General features: G+C 43.5%; 1 protein-coding gene across 1 annotated transcript in view; it reads right to left on the bottom strand.

The window, feature by feature from the left end:
* The window catches only part of ADAMTS2 (ADAM metallopeptidase with thrombospondin type 1 motif 2), a gene marked incomplete at both ends in the record, with an annotated part of 164,346 nt that overhangs the window by 18,455 nt on the left and 129,056 nt on the right, over positions 1-16,835 (bottom strand). Inside the window, 5 exon segments of the mRNA XM_079542544.1 lie at positions 5,665-5,778; positions 7,202-7,334; positions 9,246-9,389; positions 10,772-10,877; positions 11,715-11,871. Coding sequence (XP_079398670.1) covers positions 5,665-5,778; positions 7,202-7,334; positions 9,246-9,389; positions 10,772-10,877; positions 11,715-11,871 — 654 coding nt within the window.

The raw sequence follows: 16,835 nt of genomic DNA, 5'->3' as shown, positions 1-16,835 counted from the left end.
ACAGATGGCCACAACAACAAGTGCAGTCGGTCCCTTGCTTTCCTTAACATTCAAGTCAACAACAACGTTTTACACAGCTTAACAAGCCCTGGAATTCGGGAATTTGGCAGGCAGCACCAGCTGAGCATATGGCTGAATGCATGCTGCCAGCAAAAACAAAACCAGAAGATATATAACCAGAGAGCATTTGTAAGCGTGGAGCGATTAGTGAGCTGGAAGACGAATTTAAAAGGGATGGATAATCATTAATAATGCTGAATTTAAAGAGAGAATCATTAGTAAAACGTTGACAAGACACAGGTTTCCGATTTGCTAATCCGCTCAATGATTGGCTTTTTATTCATGCAATTTATTTTGCTACTGATTCGGTTGGACAAGGGGTAGAAAACAGAGCAGAAATTAGTTTTCAGCTACTCGTTATTTCTCATGACTTCAAATGTTCAAAGTCAAAGCCCATGAAGAAGATGAGTTACCACAAAGCCAATTACAACAATCCTGCTCCAGAGTTGCAATGGGCAAATTTTTCTCATCTGCTTGACAGAATAAGAGATAATTCAGCAAAGCATAAAAGAAACACAAAATGCTAATATGCTAACTCTGAGGTTCAGCACCGTATCCTCCAGGGACGATGCACTCCTGGCTTTGTAGAGGTTTGAGCAAACAATGTGAGCAGTCAGCCCTGAGTGGAATGGCACTACTGCAGCCATGCAGGGGAATATGTCTGCCTGGCAGGCCAGACTGCAGCTGGGCTTGGAGGAAGATGAGCTGCAAGGGCTCCTGATCCCTGCTTGTTTCAGCATCCTTCTGTCAGGATTCTGCATCCCTCAGATGTAAGATCCACACAACTCTGCTTCAAGAGCCACGTAGCGATGCTCCAGGATCCGACACTCAGCAGAGAGGAGAGGGAGAGACATGTGATGCTGTGTTTGCTGTCTCTTTCCCCTGTTTTAGCCAGATGCAAAGGGATGTGGTTTGCAATAACCATGAACAAACCACCTGTTTGACACTATGACTCGTTCCTGAACTGGAAAGCAAATGTGGAAAGTGTTATTGACTTTGCCTGTGTAAAGAAAGGAGCAGGATGGGTTTTTGCTGGAGAAGTCAGTCCTGCACTGCCTGCTGGGAAGCAGAGAGCTATGAGTGAGTCACCGCCAGGCTGCATCTGGGCTGTGTGCTCAAAGAAAGAAGCCTACATAAAATGAAGTGATTCAATGGCATCTTAGGTGCTCCAGATTGGTGCAAGAGGAGCACACGGAGCAGAAAGCAGAGATGGATCCGTCTACAGTGCAATAAAGGATGTGAGAGCTGCCCCTTCCCACTGCCACTGCAATAACTGCTTAACTAAGTGGGAACAGCCAATTCCAGCCACTATTCCCTTCACAAGCAGGGCTTTCATGTAAAGCATGAAGCATATTAAAGCAATCTTTCTTTTTTAATGAGGAAAAAAAAATGGGAAAGTGCGAATTGTTTTCTTACTGGAAGAGAAGATGACTTCTTGTGGTCTCGCCAGTTTTTCTGGCAAACAGGGCAGTCCAAAACAAGTGCAATTTCCAGGAGAGGAAGCTTAAAACTCGCGCAGTAAAACATTCCATTGCTGTTTTCAGCAGTTCTTTGAGACAACTGCTGTGAGGGCCAAAAAAAAAAAAAAAAAGCTTCTGTGTTCCTGTGGGCTTCCCACAGCTGCATGGTCATTTTTCAAGACTTGCAGATTTCTCTCAGTCTCTCTACCTGTCATGCCCGCCTCCCAGCCCAGCCATGTCAGTAAGCCCTGCTTGGCCTCATCGTGTCAGGACGGGGCTGTTGCGCTATTTCCACTTCCCATCGCATGCGGGCTGGTCGGCTCTGCTCCCTCTGTTTGAGATCAATCAATTGTAGGGAATAACCCCAGCTGTAGCACACAGCTGTCCCGGTAGCAGTGGTGGTTCCTGGTGCAGAATGTGCCCGTCTTGTGCTTCTGTGGCAGCCAACACAGTGCTCACCCATCTGCCTCCTGTGGGGTCTGCATCCCTGGTAGGGAACCATCCAGATCGCTTTGAGCACACATTGGTGTTTTCAGAAACCCTTTTTTCTTCTAAGACCTTTTTATTTCAATAATCATTCTTCTTCTCTTCCTGATAGAGCAAAAACTGCAAGTCTCATCCATGTGGTGTGAGGGCAGGAGGACCAGCTGGGCTCAGGCTCTTGCACAGCTGCCAGGTTAACCAGGAACATCAGCTCAATTGGCACAGGAGGGTACCAGGAGCTCACCTGACTCCAAGGAAAGAAATCAGGAGTGTGGGCACTGCAGTCCTCTGTGCTCCTCTCAGCAGTGAGCAGATGGACTCAGGCATGCCATCGCCTGCATGAGTGACTTTTTTATTTCTGCCTTCTGGAGGGCAGTCACCTGCTTCAGCTGATATGCACCTCTCCCCAGACGAGTAATAGCTTTAAAAAAACTGAACAAGGAAAACTGGTGGCATATTTCTTAAGGAGGCCCAGGTTCCAAAGCCTGGGGCTACTGGTGGAGCTGACAGAATTGTATACAAGTAAATAAATCATCAGCTGAAAACATATGTGCTTTATTTTCCTAAACTGCAGAATGCTGTGCTTTTAAGCTTCGCATAATTACCTCTTGTCTGCATGTTTAACTACGAAAATTCACAGAGCATCTCTGGTTCCACATTCAGACTCCACTCCCCACATGCTGTGCTTCACACACAGCTCATTTCCTTGGAGCTAACGTGGCCGCTTGGAAGTGCAAGGTGCTGCATCACTGAAGCTTCAGGAAATCCATTCTGTCTTTCCCCTCTCAATTCACTTAAAAACACTGGGTTGAGAGCTACATGAAGCATTCTATTTCCTTTAAAATTCCATAAAAATAGCAGTTTTGTCCTCTGGCTGGAAAGCCTTAAGAGAATATTACACATTTCTATTCCTAAACCCACCAAACTATTAGATTGCTGCCAATTAACATGTCTCCATTTGTACAAGGAAACTCACTTAAAAATTCTTTTTCAAAAGCAGAACGTCATTCTTCTGGCAACTTGCAGAGAAAAGCTTACAAATATTTTCATACATTAAATGCACATCTCTGTGTGTGCATGCATGCATACACATACAAATACTCCGGCACTGTGAAGTCTAATTTCCCTTCCACTTCCAAGCTGCAGTCCCTCTCTCCAAGACAGCAGAGCACACAGAGACGTGGTCCTTGTCAGTGTGGCTGCTGACAATGTGCTACAGATCTCCCATCTGCACTAGGTGTTCTTGGCCCTGGACCATCAGAGAGGAAGGAGGCAGCTGGACTCTGTCCTCTTCAACAGCATCTGCTGAGTTTGGCAAAGCCATCAGCTATCAGCCATCTGAACAGCAGGCTCAGGTCAAACACCTGAGCTCCGTACACCCTGTCAGTCTCCCAAACGCTGCTTCTCTTTCTGGCACTGGGACATCTCAGCTGCTGCAAAGCCGGGATATTTCTTCAACACATCAGCACTGATTTGATTGGCCTCAGCTTAAAACAGGCACTGGGAATTAGTGGTATGAAATCATGAAAACTGCATGCCCCTAAGGCAAGAGTCAAATGGATCTCATTGAATCATCTTCTCTGATTGCTTGTTTGTGTTCCTTTTTTCTGGCATTAGCCCTAAATAGTGGTCTGAGTTTCAAGTTATTTTTGTCTTCCTCATACACCATGGGAGATGCTTCTCGGAGAAGACTGCCAACGTCCCAACTGCAGGCAATGTCCGTGCTGTAGTCACTTTGCTTTCTGCTGAGAGCCTCTGGTTCTATCCAAATTGATGAAGACAGTGAACAGAGAAAGACCAAATCAAAGGCGTGGATGAAAAGGAACAGAAAAAATGGAAAAGGACTGATATGATGTGCCTCTGCTAAAACACCCTCAGCTCCGAATAAGAACACTGGTCAAATGCCGAGCTGAGAAGCAAGAACTTCACTGCAACCCTCTCATAAGCTATTGCTCAGGCTACAGGGCTTTATCTAACTAAATGGTTTTCATTTCATATCATTTTCTCAGGTTCTGCTGGAAGGCTGCAATAAGCTTATTTATCAAAAATCTGTGACATCTCTGGGAGTAAAACAGTTACACTCCTACCATCTACGGAATGCACACATCCCCTCCTGCATCTTCACTGAACCACCAGAACCTGGCTGTCTGGGCAGCTCGCTGAAGCCTTGGAGCCTAAGTCCCAGTCCAGTGAAAAAAGTTACAGTGGAGTTGCATAATATCCTGACAAACTGTTTATAATGGAAGCACTGGACTGATCATTAACTGTGAGATTACAAGTTCCTTTTTTTATTCTCATTTCTGTCCAAACACTGATGAATGGATGGCTTGGAGAAGTAAGGGAAGTGACAAGCTGGAATACAGTTGTGTTTTTCTGGGATTTTCATGTGTTTGTTTAATATAAAATCAAGATGTGGAAAAATGTCTCAGGTGAATCCAAAGAAATTGCCTGAGATTGTGTATTGTAATTTAAAAATCTATGTATTTTCAAACATGAAACAGGGGTGTTATGAGATAAATAACCTAAAGAAGACCAAAAAGAAATGGCTTATTTAGAGCATGGCTTGCTAGGGAAGGAATTTAGCATTACATTATGCTTTCATTAAAAAAAACATTTCAAACCAGAACAGCAGTTGCTAATATGGTTCATTTATCACATAAATGATGTCATCCACTGGGTTTTACAAACATCCTTCCAAGTATCAACAACATCTTCCCCTCAGACCCTGCGCCCACAGCCCAGCGAAGCCAGGCATTTTGAGCAGACTTCAAAGGAGTTCAGATCCACTGTGAGCATAGCACGACCTCCCCAGAGGGGTAACTGAGAGCTGGAGCAGGCTGTCCTTTCAGGGCAGGAGCTGTCGGAGCCCTTGGCACCTTGCTCCTTCCCTTCACAGCTCTTCACGCCTCCCTTGACTCCCACCAAGCAAATCCACCTACGCAGATCTGCCCTTTTCTTCTGCTCATCCCTCCCCATGGTCATGCTGGCTCTCTCCAGCTCTCACTCAACTCCCACATCCGCCCTGTCCCTCAGGGCCAGCACTGCAGCCTCAGTGGGCTTGTAGTCTCCAGGACCTCACAGCTCTCAGCCATGGAGGCCAACTGGCACTGCTACATCACTGACACAAACACAACACCTCGACCATGCACAAGTCATGGGCAAGTGAAAATTTCCCCATTTTTGGCTCTACAATGACTTGCTGAGAATCCAAGGGCAATTCACAAATGTGCAGATGCTGCCATGACTTGCCTGAAGACTGAGTTTCATAGACAGAGAGATGTCATGCAGCACACACCAGACCTGGTCCCTTCCTCCTTACTTGCATTCAGGAATTTGCCCCACATCTCAGCTGACTTCAAGTTCCCAGAAGGTTTTTCCTTTGTTAAACTGACCCTATCTTTGGACAAACTGGGACTTGGGAACTGGTGAGTTACAATGCAGTTCACACCCAGACCTTCCCCGAAGCTATATGGAGGAGACAAATAAAAGTCATAAGCTTTTTTCTTTACACCCCCTCTATTATATTCTCCAGTCCTCCATTCCCTATGTTTCTAAAAGCAAATTGAAAAGACAAAAACCTTCCATTCCTGTGCTTAATTTGAAGGATAACAACCCCAGCTGCACACACACAGACTCCAACATGCACAGCTCCAGCTCCCACCTTTCCTGGTGCACACATGGTCCCGTCCAGCGGAGGCCCTTTCTTTGTTTTGCAGAAGTAGGGGTTCTCAGGATGGCTACACCACAGCTGCTTACAGGGATCAAACGTACGAAACTGAAACACAAAAAAAATCAGAGTGGGTGATGCTTTGATGGACCTCTGACTTCAAACTCTGAGCAAAACTGTAGCGTGGGGCTCGATTTTCCTTACCCAGCTCTCAAGTGTCAGCTGTGCTCACTAATTCCTGAGGAACACTGAAATAACTATGACTGAACGTGCAAAAATCTTCAGCGATTCTGAGGTGAGACCCTGCCTGCAGTCAATAGAATAACACTGGACAAAAATGGCTTGATACCAGTGACTAAAGGCAGATTGAACAAGGAGTAAACCAGTTCCCCTGCCCGATAAGGCACACACTGCCTTTTCTTACAGCTTCTCCAAATGGCATTGCTTCATTCAACAAACAGAACAAACAATACTTGAGTACCCATGGGAGAGGGATGCGAGCTGCTCCTCTCAGGAGGGTGCAAGACTGACCTCAGGCCCAATGAGTAACTCATCATTTCACCTACACTACAAGCGCTCGTAATGCAGAGAATGAGAGCCACCCACCACAAAATATAATAGACTATAATGTCTGGACGTGCTCTTGACTGTTCTGAACAAAGAATAGAAAGCCTCCCAGGCTCCAGAGAACAGATACAAGGAAAGACCCTCTTTGGCAGGGACATTCCTCCAAGGCAGCATCAGCGGGAATGTGTCAAAACACAAAACTACAGCTGATGCTTAAAAGGTTTTCATCCATTATCTGGAGACACTGCTCGGCACACATAATCCTACAGATGGGAATGAAAGCAGCAATGTTCTGCATTACATTAGCAGCTGCCACACCAGCTGAAAACACGTCGTTCCATATAATATTTGTGTCCTGATTGAGGATCCGGAGGTGGGAGGCACAGCCCTGCTGCAGAGGCTGAGGCACTGCAAATTGCACCAGTCTTGCCTAGTTTATATAAATTTGGGCTTTGTCTCTTGTTTTCCCAGTGCAACAGAGCCAACCATAGCATCAAGAGCCCTTGCAAGTTGTTCTCTTTGCTGTCACGCTTATTTTCACATGCTAGACATTAAAACGCATCATGCTTTCCACAAAACCAGAACATAAAAGCTTTCTGCCCTGTGTTAACACTATGAGATGTGACACCAAATCCATCTCCTTCTCATCGGGGTGCGAGTTTATAACAAACTAACTAGCTGGCAGCAATAGGAGGCTCCACAATACAGCAAACTTGCTTGCTTCTAGTCTAGAACTGTTCATGAAACTACAGCATGGCCATTTCTCTAAGTTCAGTTTTTTGAAGAAAGCACAGAGGTTCTTAAAATAACATATTTGTCAACATTAAGTTGTTATTTCTCGCTCTCAACCAAGTGGGCACATCATCCTTCCTCGTGGGCTTCACTGTGCTGTCCCTATACAGGACATTTCAGAGACACAACACTCCTGGATGAGAAAGAGCAGAGGCTGAACTTAAGTACTTACAGCTGTGCACATCATGTAGCCCAAACCAAAATCAAAACGGCACTGCTCATTCATGGAGTAGTGAATTCCTGGCAGCTGTGGAAGGGAAGGCCAGTCATGTTCGAAGGGATCATCGCGCAGACAATCATAGGAACTGCAACAGGCAAAAATTACAGTAACAGATGGGGCTGTGAGACTCACAGAGTGTTTGTGGTTTCGGTGCCTTCTTGATCCAAACAAAATAGAGCCTACTATTCCTCAGACTCTGGTCACGAAGAGCATCTAATATCGCAATTATGCTCACGTAAACTTTAGCATGATGTATCCACCTCTAACATATTCTGTGTTGGTTTTTTGTTTTGGTGTTGTTGTTTTTTGGGGGGGAGGGGAAGGGAAGGTTGGGAAGGGGAGGCCTGGAAATCTTTCCATTGTAACTTCCACACAGCTTGCAAGTAAATTCCTGTTGGTTCCCAGGTTGCCCATGAAAAAGGAACCAAAGGAAGAATCCACATAAGACCAAGAATCAAAGAATATTCAGTTACTTTTCCATCTGTGGAATTCCTTACTACCTGCAACTGCATTTAGAGTGCAGCTTTAGAAGCAGAAGCCAGGGTAATCACCCAGGAGCAGTGCTGAGCTTGCCATACTCCTGTCCCCTGCTGAGAAGCAGTGACCCATCTATAAGCACCAGTACTTTCCAGCCCACATTAAATGCTCAGGATTATTCCCTCTCTCTGTTTCTCCTGATATCTCTCAGCCCCATCCATAACCTGCCAAGTTCCCTTTCTGTGTGATGAATAAGGGAGATTTCCCCATAGGACAAACTAGGACCACGTCTGACTCAGGTGCGTAGAAAACAGAGGAGAATAGCACAGAATGGTTAACTGTATAATCACTGCTTCATTCACAAGCCAACACCATAGGCAGTATCTCTGAATTGTCCCCAGGTTATCTAACAGACAAGAGGACAGCATACCCAGCTCTATTCTGGCTATCATTCAGGCTGCCCTCAAGATACCAATAGCTGAAAGCAGAATGTTGAGCTTAGATTTACTTCAAAACAAATCACGGTGTTATAAGATATTCTAAAATAGCTGTATTTAAAAGAATGCAGAGCAGCCATCTAAGCCAGATGATTTTCATTTAACTGATAATGCTCTAAAGGATCTTGCTAATTAAACAATCACGCATCTCTCACAATATTTCCTATCCTTACTGCCATACCTAAGGTACATAAGATAATAAAAACATTGACAAAAAGAGTGACTTCTGCTTATTTTGTTGATTTTGCTGCCTTCTTTTCAACTTATTTTCAGTTCTTGCTGTGTATCCTAGAGTTTCACTGCATTTTTCCCATACACCTTGTACATAACAATAAGGGGGAGATCCATTCTGTAAGAGCTAAAACAGGATCATAAATGTCAGAGTTTGTCAGGGAACCTGAGTGCAGCTCTAATGCAGGAAGGACTCATTCTAAAGAGAAGGCAAGGGAAATAAAGGAGCTGTTAAAAAGAATGGAGCATTTAGGATATTTAAACGAAAAGACACAACTGAAAAATTAATTCCAGAATCATGTTCTCTCTTTAGAGATCTATTAAGGTCCAGAAGACCTCTAAGAACTTATAAAGGGCAGAATTTCATTTTTTTAAAGAGCACCATCTCATCATTGACAGTCATCATAAGCAATCAACAGCTCTTGAAGCCAAACCTGGTATCTGTAAGATAGCACAGGCATTCCTGCAGCAAAAGCCTATGTGAGGGAAGCAGGAAAGTCAGCAAGGAGGTGAGTACCAGTGTCTCCCACACACTATCAGCAGACTGGAAATGAATATAGAAGTAAACTAAATGAACTGAAATCAAACTCATTGACAATTTGCTTTATTATTTGCAATCCACGAGAGCCATCTGGTTCCCAATAGGCTGGGAGTGGCTTTCTTTGTTTTATTCAACCCCATTCGAGTAAGTAATAAAAGAATAAAGCACAAACGCTGCACGAATGCTAAAAGCAAAATTGCTCTTAGATGTTTCCTAATCAAAGCTGAGAGGCAGCTGAACAGCTACTCACTGGAGGTATCGATTCAGCTCCTGCTGGCTGCAGCGGGACCAGTGGAAGCGGTGGAAGGCAGCTTGCACAAGGGGGGCCATGATGCTCCCCAGGCGGACCTCATCCCCACATCTGTTTCCTTGGCCATCATGCTCCATGCCTAAACTGCCCCGGCACAGGAGAGAGCAAGCACAGTCACACTGAAGACGAACTCCAAGTGACCAAACATTTTTGTACCCCAAATGTTGCCATGGGCGATCACAGTCACACTGTTATACCCCACATCCCAGGTACTGGCTCTTAAGATACTTTCATGGGATTAATTCAACATCCACTTTTGAAATAGACTGAAAATCCCATCTTTGGACTTCTGTGTATGCATACGTTTCTGAATAACTATGGCTAAATGAATCCATTTCTGGATTAAGGATCTGGTCTCCTCTCCAGCAGAATAAATGAAATTTACTCATACTCCTTTCTGGAGCCATTTGGAAGTTCCTTGATTTGAATTAACCTGCAATTGTAGCCAAGTGGGGGGGATAAAAATCCACACTGAAAGCTAGTTACACCAGCTGCTGCTACTGCCCACTGTAGCAGTTCCACATTGTGGATCTTGGATTGTGTTTTTCTGTGCATGCTGTTTGATTAACATGGGCACTGTGCGTGTTACCAAAGTCAAATTAGCAGATCAGGGCTGAATGCAATTTCAGGGATCACAAACAATCTCCAGTGATCTCTCTTCTAGAGCTCAGTGTACACTCTTTACAATCCTAACTCAAAAATTCTGGAACCCAATACCAGATAGGCATCAATTCTATGCTCCTGTCTAATTTAGATACATTTGCAGTGAGATTCAATGAACTTTGGTGATTTTTTCATTTAAAGCCCTCCATAATTTCTAATAAAACAGACAGAACAGGACCTGAAGGCCTTCTTAGGGAAAATATAATAGATTAAGACTATTCAGAAAAGGCCTTCTGGGAAGTGTTGTTCTTGAGAGAAAATGGGCAGTCAGTGGGTGTCCTCTGCAAACAGAGAAACTGAAATGCTCTGGGAGAGACCAAATCAAGTCACATCAATAAAATGATTACATTCTTATATTTTTATATAGTTGCAATTTCAGTGGTTAGCACCTTTTTTTTCCTATGCAATATTTTCTCCTTTACCAGCAGTACCATATCAGATGTGCTGATTTAGTATGGACTGTGCTTGAGAATCACGTATTCCATTAACTTAAAAAATTCATATTTCATCCCAATGAGTATTTTACATTTTCACCAGGAGACTATAAAGCATCATTCAATCTAGTTTCACAGCAGTCCTGGGAGGTATTTTGGTATTAGTTCCTTTTTCCATTTGAAAAACACCTGAATATAAAACTTCAGATCATAAAAAAATCTTGACAGAGCTGAGATCTGAAGCGAGAGCTAATGACAGGTGGACATGGACATGATTGCTTCACATGAACTTCATTGTCCCAGTGTCACAGCTATCTCTCAGCATCAAAGACATAGGATGAGACACGGGATGTCCAGGGCTCTACTCACACATGTCCAGTTTCATGAGCCACCACAAATGCAGATGAAAAACCATCTTCATGATTGAGAGTACAGCTTCGAACAGGATGGCACATTCCTGTGACTGGAGCATAGCCTGTGAGAAACACCACGTTTCAGAAAAGGAACAAGTATGGAAAAGTGATGTGAAGCTCCAGGAAAACAGCCTTCCCCTTTGCAACGTGAATTACAGGTAAGTGGTCCTCTCATAGATAAAAAGAGACCTCTGTCCCCAGACATTTAATAACGTGCTCTCTCATCCATGAAACAGATGAGATCACCCTGTTAACCAACTGAAACTATATTCCTAGCTCAGTCAGAAGGTTGTTATCACATCTAGGACCATTCTCTGAGTACACAAGGCAACAGAGGAAAGGGGGATACCACGCAGTGCTGTGCAGCTCATGAGCTTGGTGCACTTCCAGCACCCAGGAACACACGAGCAAAGCCCCCGCCCTGTGCTGACAGCAGATCTGACCAATTCAAAATGAACAGGAGATTTATCCCCTCCAGTGAACAAACCTGATTTCACAGAGGCAGAACCTGAAGGAAAGGAAAAAGTGCACAACGCTTGGTCCTGCTGTTCCAGACCTCTTGGTGACAGCATTTCTTGGCAATCTTTACTGCAACAACTTTTTAAACACAAAATCTATTCCTTATCTTTGGGCATTTTCAGGATTGTTTACATAGGGATCTCAATTGCTTGGCTTCAGCTAGAGCAAAGAAATGATCCCATAAGTAATCCCATCAGTTAGGATGCAATGCATGAAACAGTTACAACTGAAAATGGTCATGTGCAGAGCGTTTGGGGAAAGAAATTGTTGACCAAAGCTAAGCAACATTTAAACTGCACGATTAGCTTTGCACAGTGATAAACGCAAATGTTGCTCAGAAGTTTTGCCATTTACCAAACAAAACCCGATGCACGTCTTACCCTGCATGCCAGATGGACCAAAATCCTGCCTCGTGAGGAAGATAGCGTGGTCATGGTATTCTGCATGCCCGGTGTCTGGCTTCTGTTGCAAGTAGGCCCAACGACACACGTTCTCCAGGCTTTGAGAAGGGTTCCCAATCTCTATCAGACTCATGGACTGAGCGTGCCCAGAAGAAAAGACAGTAGCAGTTATTTACTGAGCTAGGGTGATTCTTTCCCAGCCTACTTAAGCACTAGAACAAATTTTCCACTTCCATTAGAACTCTTAAGAAAGAAATTATTATGCTTTACGAACAAATTTTACTGAGACAAGAAAGTAAGAAAATAGTTAACATTCACAGCTAGATTGAATATGATTTCTGTGGCATACCCATAAGGTGTAAGATACAATGAGAGAAAAAAAAGCAACAGGTATTTTCAATATTGTATTGTGCAATGCACATTAAAATCTCTATGCCATCCCAGCACCAGCTGACACCATCACTTCAAGCCTGGATATATTGTTTCCAACCTAACCCTATGGGATCCCTATGGGATCTGCAGTGGTGTCAGGCCAGCAGAGCCTAGCCCAGTGCAGGGAGGGCAGAGCCCAACAGCCATAGCAAGGGCGGACTGCAAGCACCCAGCCCTGGCTCATCAGCCTCCTTTGCCACGCACTCAAGACTTCTGAACACCACTGGATGCTCTACTGAGAATAAACACTAACTGTACTTTGTCCAGCTGTACTTGAGTCATAACTTTGAGAAACAGATGTTCCCAAAGACTGTATTTTAAAACACTTTTTCTTTAACCCATTCTTTTATTTCACAATCATTCAGAAAGAAGACTCTGTCTTCCCGATCTGGTACACCTTTATTCTGCCTGTAAGCCACACATTACATCACTGTTGTGTTGTCATGATTTGGCTGACTTGAACAAGCTGATGTGTGCTAAGTGGGTGCAAAGGACAGTTCCCTCTAATGAGAAAGAAAAAGGTGCTTTAAAATCCAGCTACTGCATTTACCTTATTTTTTTTCCCCAATAGTACTTAAAAATTTCCAGCTAACTCTTGTTAATACTGTTCTCTTGTTAATACTGTTCATTAAGTCTCAAAAAAGCACATTATATGTGGGATGTTACAAAATATATGACTAATTGACCCACTCCAGGCCTTCCAGGACTTGTAAGAACTACATATGCAAACCCTGGCTTTTCATTTACAAAAATTACATTACCATGACAACATTGTAATCACAACACAAACCACTACAATTTAGACACTATACTGTACTGTAAGCATTTCTAATTCCCAGATAGATAGTTCACAGCAGAAATAGCCAGGGCCAAAAATAAGAGAGAAGTAACATAGTTCCTGTTTAAATACAGATGTGTTTGACATGTCCTCTAATTGAGTGCACGATGGAGCATGCAGAGTATTGACTGCATGAAAAAGAAAATCCTCAAAGGGTTGTGGAAGAACAACTGGAGTTGATAAAAGAAAAGCCTGCCAAACTGAGGCCTGATTTTGGCAAAAATGGGATATTACAACTCTGTAACGTTCAGAAAAACAAATTAATAAACCAAATAGAAGTACAGTTTGGAATCTGACACCACTTTGGAATGAAAAGGTTGTAACACAACCCCAGGCTGGATCATGCTGCTTCCAGCCATAATTCCCTTGGAAACAGAATAATAATCATGCTGAAATGGGGAGAGAGTAACGACGCCTTTACTGCATCTTCATGTGTTTATTAGAACAGACATGAACAAACTTTGAGTGACTAACAGAAGGCAAAGTCCTGGCTCTTCAAGCAGAAATCCTATTCAGCTAAACTAAGCATGACCGTCAGTGAGGTCCTGGGCAGCATGTGTCAGTGGTTCAAGAGCAAGTAACTATCTACAACATCTCCACCTTCATCTCCTTTCCGCAAAGCTTCAGAAGAAAAATCTGTCCCATAAAGAAGTCCAGTGAGAAATCCTCTACAAGGTTCAAAAAGCAAAGAACACTGTAACCTGAAGCTGAAAAAATTTAAGCCGTATGATTGAAAAATCATTTACAAAGTGCACTGTAATTCTTTGTCTCACAATGATCTCTTTCTATACCTTCTACAAAACGAAAGTAATTTCATTTTATGACTGATCAGAAAATAAACAAAAAGTATCAATTATCAACGTGTGCTTTGGTTGAGGCTATCTCAATATTTGCAAAGAAATCTCTGAGTGATCAGCAAACAAGCATTTTTAAATAACCACTTCATAGTTTTCTCCTGTTTTGAGTCATCCCCTCCCCACCTCCTCAACTGCAACCTTTGCCAATGAATCCCAGTACAAAAGCAAAATTGTGGTGTGAATTAACAGCAGGACTTCTTGAGCCCTCTTCTGATGAAGACAGTCTGCCAGAGATCAGATCAGCCTGCTGCAGCAGCCCCCATGGTTTGGGCATTGCGTTGGCTTTTGGCATGAGTTGACAACAGTTTTCTTTGCATACAGAAGCCCATTCTGGAAAGCAAAGTCACTGCCTTAGGCCAAGAGAATCTCAATGCCTATTTACAACAACAGTTTCTAGAGCATCTCTCCAAGCAAATGAAAGGAGAAGTGACTGGCTAACATCGAGAATTGTGCCGTTTTTGTTGTTGTTGCAACTGACACACCAGGCAAACTGAAGGAAAACCCTCTGCCATAAAAAGGGAAACAGAACATGCAGTTCTGTAAATGTATTTCAGCTGACAGCCCAACTTCTTCTCCAATGACACGATTTTAAATCAGAAATGTGGCAGGTATAAAATTGACTTGTTTACTTTAAGCTACGAAATGAGACATCCATTAGGAAATCCATTCTTATAGATGCCTATGTGCTACTGGTATGAACAGCAGGCCTCCTACATCAGTAGGAGGGCTGCCAGAGACTAAGAGGAGAAACTCAGTTATACCTGCTGTACAAAAAGTATTCAAGATCAATGAGCATTCATATCATTTCTTCACTAATCTTCCATCTTTCTTCACAGTAATATAGATACCTAAAAAGAAATCCACTCGGTTGCTAGCAAATTTTCACCTGAATTTCCACTTTCCGCAATTTGTCAAAGACTTCCAAATGAGAATGCCTTCAGCAGTACTAATAGTAACCTTGGCACAGTGCTGGGATCTTCCTGTGCTCATGAATTCTCAAATAAACAACAGTTCGCTACTATTTTATCCAACACTAGCAACTGATGGCAATGGCTAAGCAGAATGTCACTGCTTTTAGTTGAAGCTCCCAGCCCCGTCTTGAGTCACATTTCATTTGGAATTGGTGTGATCACAGAGTAGGAAATATTGTATGGGTGAGAAAATACTGATTTAGGATCCGATTAATCCCTACTGTGTTTTGCACAGACCTGGTTCAGGTCTAATGCCCATGGAAGCCATGCCCTCTCCTGATGGCAGATGACAGGCTGCCTATGGAGGATACTTACAGGACCCAAGCATAGTTGGGTACTTCCCTCAGATAACCTCCAATTGTCCGGTGGTTTTTGATTCAGAGATTTCCTGAGGCAGATGTGGCTTCGCAATAAATTTTTATTCTCTTGCTCAGTAACCCTGACTCCAAAGATAAGTGCTGCTGTCCTGCAAGAAAGGTGTGTAGGAAACCATGGGATGAGGCACAGCTAACAAGGGCAGATGCAGTATGTTTTGGAAGGGTGCCGTCTGGGAATCTACTCTTGCAGAAATATGAGATAACACTTGATAATACATTCTCTTGGAAATCAGTGGGCAGCTTTCATCAAACTTAGAAAATCCCAACCCCTTATTAAATGGACAAAGTGAGGGAAAAAGAGCAAAAGAGATGAACAGTGTGCAGCAATAAGGATTGCAATTAAAGCAAAATTCCCTCTCTGTCATGCAGCAAAAAGTCTGGGGGTAGCAGGCTGGCTGTGCAGAGGAGGTGGAGGTGTTACTGTTGGCCTGCAATGGACCTGCACTGCCAGGAACACGTGAGCACACAGCTGGCTGAGGAGCAGGCCTGGCCGGGAAGGACCTCTTTCCAAAGAGGACAGCAGGCCTGTGGAGAGCATTACTCAGCTGATCAGCAGGAAGGCTGCCAGTGGAAAGAGAAACTTTCCTTCTCACTGCAAGAAAAGCAAAAGATCTGTGGGCACTTCAGAGAGCTGCTGGTGGAAACAGATGGATGTTTGCTCCCTTGGCTGGGAGCGCCATGTGGGGAGACACCATGAAGGGCTGTGAGGACAGCCTGCCCAGAGAGACAGCTGGGATCCTTGCTCTCAAAAACCCAGCATCTGCTGATGCCTTCCAGTTGCCTTCTTTTCTGATTCTGGATTCACATCTTTTCTGCTCCCCTTCCTTTTTAGAGAAATTCGGCAGAAAATAACCACAAATAGAAGAGGAATGAGTTGCAACAACCATTAGTACAAGAGTCAAAGGAGGGCAATAAGAAATGATTCTAAGGTCATTGCTGCATAGATACAGGTTTCTTTGAGCCTTCTAAGCTATTCACTCTGTCTTTCAGGGAGTTATCAGTGTGATGTTCAATTCTCTGTTATTAAGACACTGGAGAACAAGTCAATCAGTACTGCAAAGCCCTGCAAGTACTTTTGAAAGGAATTTGGAAACTGAGAAAGACATCAAATAATTCTTTGAGAATTTCAAATACAAGGTTTTCGTAGAAGAAAACTTCAAATTTAGTCTATATTCTACCCAAACTTTCCAGAGCCTTCAGTTTGCCAGTATGTGTAAAAAACACACTGTATCACCCATACAGTGGCAGCTTTCATTAACCAAGTGCCTTATTTACCTGCCATCTGCAATAGCTGAGTACAGCTTTGCAGCAGTGTAGATGAGTGAGTGCTTGCTAACAGGGACAGAAGAATCGGTCAGAAGCTTGCTGGAAAAGCACCTTCCCCTGCTCGTCCATTAGGTGGTGCTCCAAGAGAACCAACGGGGAGGGCTCTGCAGCTCCTCAGCAGCTCCAGAAGGAGCAGAGATACGCTTAAACTTATCAGACTCCAAGCTATGGCAGAAAAGTTGGAGTGTTCCTGCGAGACAAAGTATGACTTTCCCTTCTTGAACGTGTAACATTTCTGCAAAACACACCACTTACATTCCTTCTACTTGGCACTTCTATTGTTCATTGTACAATGGATT

The sequence above is a fragment of the Tetrao urogallus genome, assembly GCF_951394365.1.
Source record: "Tetrao urogallus genome assembly, chromosome: 14".
Taxonomy (NCBI): domain Eukaryota; kingdom Metazoa; phylum Chordata; class Aves; order Galliformes; family Phasianidae; genus Tetrao; species Tetrao urogallus.
The sequence above is the reverse complement of the archived record's forward strand: the minus strand, read 5'-3'. Positions and strand labels throughout refer to the sequence as shown.